At 39.9% G+C, this 6542-nt stretch overlaps 1 protein-coding gene across 1 annotated transcript in view; it reads left to right on the top strand.

Annotated features, from left to right (window-relative positions):
* LOC101859162 overlaps nucleotides 1-6542 on the top strand; it is a gene marked incomplete at its 5' end in the record, with an annotated part of 11326 nt that overhangs the window by 1450 nt on the left and 3334 nt on the right. Inside the window, 1 exon segment of the mRNA XM_035969066.1 lies at nucleotides 5581-5713. Coding sequence (XP_035824959.1) covers nucleotides 5581-5713 — 133 coding nt within the window.

Here is a 6542-nt window from a genome sequence, read left to right as displayed (position 1 = left end):
TTTGAACCGCAGACGTCGATTTCCAATACATGTACAACCAGGTCAAAATTTGTTTCTCTAGACGGACGTAACTTTATGGAAGAGGGAAAATAACTGAAGGCAGATTGTCCGATTGCCTGTCTTCCAACAAGGATAAAATAAAATTTCAAAATAGCCGTGTTCTTACAATTTAGTTTCAATCGTTGTTCTGGGCATGGCGTCACGGCAACTCAACTATCGCCCCTCTGAGAAAGGATGCTCCGGGTGATATGATATGATACGATATTATATTAATTATAATCTGATATTTTGCGACAAGAAATGATACGATATGAGATGAGACGATATGAGATAAGGCGGTGTGACATGATATGATATGATACAATATGATATGATATGATACGATATGGTATGATACGATATATGATATGGTATGATATGATATGATATGATATGATATGATATGATATGATATGATATGATATGATATGATATGATATGATATGACATGATATGATGCGATACAACATGACTTGACATAATAATAATATGATTTGATATGATATAAAAGTTTAAATTCTTCATTCTCTTTAACGTCACTTGAGCACTTTTGCCTAATTCTCCTCTCACGTCCAACGTTTTTCCCAAATCTTGTTCGAGTCATTCAAACGGTTGTGTTCATGACCAAGTATTCCTTGCTCAGTAGTAAAAGGGAAATACTTACATAGCCTCTACTCCCTGGATCTCCACCAGCCGTGGTGTTGATCACCAGGCTCTCCTTGAAAAAGGCACTATTTAACTTTTGTTTATAGATTGGATAATGGAAAAATTCGTTTTCTTTAACTCTAAGTATATTATGGCGCCCAGGTTGAACTGACTCAAGAGATTGCTACGTTGCTTGCATGCATAGTAAAATTCTGCGGAACTCCATTCAGCCAGTTCAAGCTATCAGTAAGCAAACTGCATGGGGCATACTTTTCTACTCTGTTTGGTGCGTATTTTATGCAAATATGCAGATGGTTTGAATATGAGCTAATTGAGTTATTGAGAAGCTTGTGAAGCTGAAAAACCGAATGACAAAAGTGGCTGTCCTCAAACGTGGAATAGCCTTCCGTTTACTGTGAGTTAGCTCATTGCCCCACATGTCACAGTTCTAAATCTATGCCCGTTACTTAACTAACCCACGGAGAGAATAATTATTAAGCAGTCAGCTTTGTAACCACCGCCAGGGAAAACAAACAATACAAAAAATACAAAAACAAAACAAAACATTCCTCACTCAGTCCAGGTGTGGTTCTGTTGGCTCACATCACCGACGATCATTAAGTGAGAAGCAACATTTCAACATTTTTGCTTAGTATCGTGGGTGGAGCAGAACAGGTGGACAAGTGGCTCGAAATAGCCAAATGCGGATTATTTTCGTTCTTCGTAATGGTTTGTTATCTCGTTTATCCCCCCCCCCCCTCACCCCACCACACTTCATCCCATACCCACAAGGCCGATTTGTGATACTGACACATACTGACATACAGTTCACAGATGCTTGTAAGAACTGTTTGAAGGATAATAATATGTGAGTAGGGAATATTAGCAGTTTATGAACGGGAGGGTGGTGGGTGAGAGGGCAGACAGATAGATAGATAGATAGATAGATAGATAGATAGATAGATAGATAGATAGATAGATACATAGATAGATAGATAGATAGATTGATAGATTGTTTTATAAAGAAAAAGATCTGAGGATAATTTATATTTCGTAGAGTGAGGCTTTTTTTTTTCAAGAGGAAGTTTTTTTTACAACCCCATCGGCGCAGTTAAGATCACTAAGGAGGTCTGTCAGGGACAGCCCGGGATGAGAGGCATATACAACAGCTGAGCAATAAGACCGATACACTCGATAAAAACAGTCTCACCAGTCAATAATCGAGCTTGAGTCTCCATCATACAACAGTGAAGCGCCTAACCTCTACACCCCAGACTCCGGTAGTTCGGGGCTTTCAGGTGATATTCCACGTACATAAACCTCATCACAGGCATAAGCTATCATTTAGAAAGAAGCATTGCATTATAAAGACTTTGATTTGCCTATTTACGTTGTCCTTTCTTGTCAGTCCACACCGGGGCCTGTGGTTTAGCGGTTAGTCTATTCACATCAATTTCAAGCAAAGGATGAGAACTCGAGTCACGCATGTGAGGAACGTACTGTTTCAAGACAACAAATTGGTATATTACAGTCAAACCTGTGTAAGACGGCCACCCATTGTCAAGGAGAAAAATGGCCGTATAAGACAGGTGGCCGTCTTAGGCAGGACTGATCAAGATGAAGAAAACAAAACATTCCCATCTGAGTCCCCAATCGAAAGTAGACCCATTGTTGTTGTCTTTGTTGTTTTTGTTGCTTTGTATTTCGTTTGTAGTTTTCATTTTGTTGCTGCTTTTGCACAAGGGTGACAATAAAACGAAATGTATCAGACTTAAGGAAGACTTGAGTGCTGGGGTAAAACAAACACATGGGTCGCCACCACTCGGAGAACGAGGGGCGCTTCAGTAACAAGTTCATGTTGACGTCCTTTGTTCCTTTGTTACAGACTAGGTAAACAGTGACCACTCATCTCACTTACGATTTGTGTATGAGTTCTGGGCGGGGCTTATGGGTTATGAGGGATCACACACTTCCCTCACCAACAGCTGAAAATTGGTACCTATTGGTCAACAGTGGGAATGGCCTACGCAACATGATCGGTTGGAGGGGCTACATAACAACAACGACAGGTGATTGAATTATAACGGCTCGCCCACAACGCCAGGGGCCAAAGCACAATTTATGACAAAACGCAATGGAGTCACTAAGGTGGCCGTCTAAGACAGGTGTTATTGTTTAGTGTGATAGGGGTTGTGTGTTAAAATATTGTGACCGCGGCCACGTTGGACAGGTGCCCGTTTTACACAGTTAAATTATATAGAAAAAATGCAAGGGGGGAAATGGAAAGTGGCCGTTTGTACAGGTGGCCGTCTTATAGAGGTGGCCGTCAGGGCAGGTTTGACTGTATTTGCTTTAGTGCGGTACATTATTTTCAGGTCTAGGGGAGTCCCTGCTCGTGATTTACTGGGGGTGGGGGGGGGGGGAGAGTTCAAATACTGTAGAAAAAGACATTTCATCGAAAAGTCCACTATAAATGTGCTGCTCCCAGAGACAACATTCATGTTCATAGAAAATAACAGTTTTCTAATTAGATATAGGGATAGTATACCCTTTCAACTTTGAATATAGTTAATAGGCTGTGTTAAGTCAATGTGATAGTTTTTTCTGCATTAATACTATCCTTAAAATGTACAGCCGAAACAACCAGTGTCCTAAAAATTATGTGTATTTAATTTACATGAGCATAACATCTTGTGAAAGTTTTTTTCGGTGAAATTCCTATTCGCAAGTGTTTGGATGTTTGCTTTGTTTCGATCACAAGCGTGAACTTCACACCTGTCCTTGTTTATTAAGATTTTTCGTCACAAATCCATTTATTCATAGTTTCAAGATTAGATTTTGAATTCATACTCACACCTAAAATGAATCAAATGCAAAGAGATTAGTGGGTTTTCTTCTGATTTTCATTCTTCAAAAATTGTAATAATATGACCTTCAGGAACAGTCAATTTTAAAGCAGTATGTGCAGTACTTCTTTGCATCCCTGGAAGACACAATGCAACTTTGCATGGGTTGTGGACATAGAGGTCGTCCTATTACTACTACCCTCCCTTCAGATCGTGACTGCCTTGATATGCTATATAAAAAAAGAGAAATGGACAGCATGTTTGAAACCAAGGAAGGTGTAAAGCACAGGGTGTATTACTTAAAATCGATGGATATACTGTAGAGGCTGCAACAGGCTTAATAATAATAGAAAATCCCGACGAAGTTGTATAAAAACCTTTAAAATTTTAATTTCTTGAGTAGAGGGTGTGTTGTTTTTTTCTTCAACATTTGTATAATTGTTTGCACACAATATGGCGTTAGTCACAAAGCAAGGGCGGCTCGTGGGGCTAAAAAGTGGGCGTGCTCAATTAATTAAGCTATCACAGGCTGAAGATAGTCAAGGGCATAGTAAATGGGATGGTATATTATAGTTTTAGGATCTTTGGGCTGGTGAGGGAGCACCTCGTGCTTTTATTTTCATTCTATTTACTTGTCGCTTAGATTTCTAGAACTAAATATGTTTGTTAGCTAGACATCCTGCTTTAGAACGGAACACTCAAGTAATAACTTTCACCACTCCACAACAAAACCATTCAAAGACACAAATCATAGGACGGTGACTTGAGTATGTCACGTTTACCTCCTTCAGGTTCACGGTCACAGAGTCTCTTAAAATAGCCTAGCGGCAAGACAATGAACCAATCAGAATTCACTTGAGCAATCCGCTGGATTGCACAGGGACTCACATAATTTTGGCATAGAATAGTGTACAGTATACGGCGTTTATTTTTAGACTGCCTACTGTGGGCTATGTTTCGGCACTATTCAGCAGTAGCACATTTGAGATGTGCCGACTTATAAATATTAATGTACCGCCAAACTCGCTACGAGTGTCGTCATCGCATGGGTTATCCCAAAGAGCGCTTTATAGGTGAGGTTACCACTGTTGAATCTCATATTACGTTTAGTTAGAGCGCGTACGCTTTGGCATGGCATAGTACATGTAGATGTTTCATGGCACTGTGGACACAGAAATGAAAGTTACAGAGCCAGCAAGGACTTTGTTTTGATATAATATTTGACTAGTGTTTGTTTCTGGCGTCTTTTATTTTATTATTGTGGGGGCTTTACGTAAAAGAACGATAAAAAAAATGTGGGCGGCACTGCACGACCGAGCTCTATGGACGAACCGCGCTTGTCGCAAAGCCGTTGGTAGGCGCACACTTAGCTCAGTTGGTAATCGGTTGAACTATGGAGTGGAAGACCCCTGTATGGGATAGAGCGCTATATAAATGCAACCTGTTATTATTACTATTATTAATTATCCAACGAGGTGTTCTTGTACTTGAGTTGTCTTGGGGAGTTTTTACGTCTCTCCAACCATATCCTCTAGCCTATTGGAGGTGAATCTTTGAATGCGAAAGATCTGCCTCTTAAATAGTTTCACAGTGTTGAAAGGGGCGTTAAATTTATACAACAGCCGCAGCAACAACAACACAACAACAACGACAACAAAAGTATAAACAACAACAACTACTACTACAACAACTGCAGCAGCAGCAACAGCAACAAAAGCAACAACAACAACAACACCACCAACAACAAGATCCTTAATTTACCCCCCTTCCTTCTCCATCTGCCCCAGGTGGAGTTTTACAGTGTTTAAAGAGGCGTCAAATATATACAACAACAACAACAGCAGCAGCAGCAGAGGCAGCAGTAATAATACCAAAAACCACAATAACAACACCATCAACTGCACCAACAATAACAACAACAACAACAACAACAACAACAACAGTAGTGGCAACAGCAGCAACAGCAGCAACAGCAGCAACAGCAGCAACAGCAGCAACAGCAACTAGAAACGTTTATTCAAAACCTTATCCTTCTCTCCATCTTCCCCAGGAATGAGGAATCTGAATACCTGCGTGAGACAGTACCACCGTTACTTCTCCAACTGCCAGGAGAAGCGGCTGCAGAAGCTAGAGGGCGCAACATACGTCACTTCCCCGTCCTCCAGCGCCCACCCCTGGTGCAAGTACGTCACACGTCACACGTGACTCGTCACATGTCACACGTCACACGTCACTCGTCACATGTCACACATCACCAGCTCGATGCTATCTTGTACTAACTACAATGTTTAACTTATTATGGAAATTTTGCTCACTGCTGTCAAGGCTGTTGAAAATGTTTTTCTTTGACACCCGAATTGTTATAAATCGTGGTGAAATCAGGCGCTCGTCAAATTGATTAAATCGGCTCAGCACCTTTTATATCAGTTGAAGTACATACTTCTATGTGGATTTTACTGAAAAGCTTTCATTCAAAGGCACAAAAGAACAAAGACTATATGTCCAGTTTTCAAGGACATTTAAACTTTGGAAGTCATCAAACTTTGGCGGCCCTTTTCTCGCTTTCTTCACTCACAAATAGTTTCACTTCTATTCAAGATAGATACAAGGGCATTATTTTATCCTTAAGCGAGACGAATGAACATTCTTTAAGATGACACCAATAACTCGAAATGGCAAAGAAACCGACGAGCGCCTGTTTCCACCATGTAGTGATACATATTATAAAGTTTATGCCCATGTTCCATATTAATTTATTTGTTTAAAATAAATCCTGTTTTAAAGGCTGGAATTCAATGATCCCAAAAGTAAATAACTAGAAAGCCCAACGTTTTTTGTTTTTTTTAAATGCTATTGGTCCGTGTGTTATAATCTATACCGTTTTCATGGACGTCTCTGGTAACTGTAACATGTAAAAAAAATAATAATTGTACAATTTTAATGATTTATGTGGAAAAGGCCAAAAGTAATGGCTTAAAATACTGATTAATAATTATACGCACCTACCTCGTG

Source organism: Aplysia californica, unplaced genomic scaffold (genome assembly GCF_000002075.1).
Source record: "Aplysia californica isolate F4 #8 unplaced genomic scaffold, AplCal3.0 scaffold00111, whole genome shotgun sequence".
In the NCBI taxonomy this organism is placed as follows: domain Eukaryota; kingdom Metazoa; phylum Mollusca; class Gastropoda; order Aplysiida; family Aplysiidae; genus Aplysia; species Aplysia californica.
Note: the sequence above shows the minus strand (reverse complement) of the source record. Positions and strands in the feature narration are given on the sequence as shown.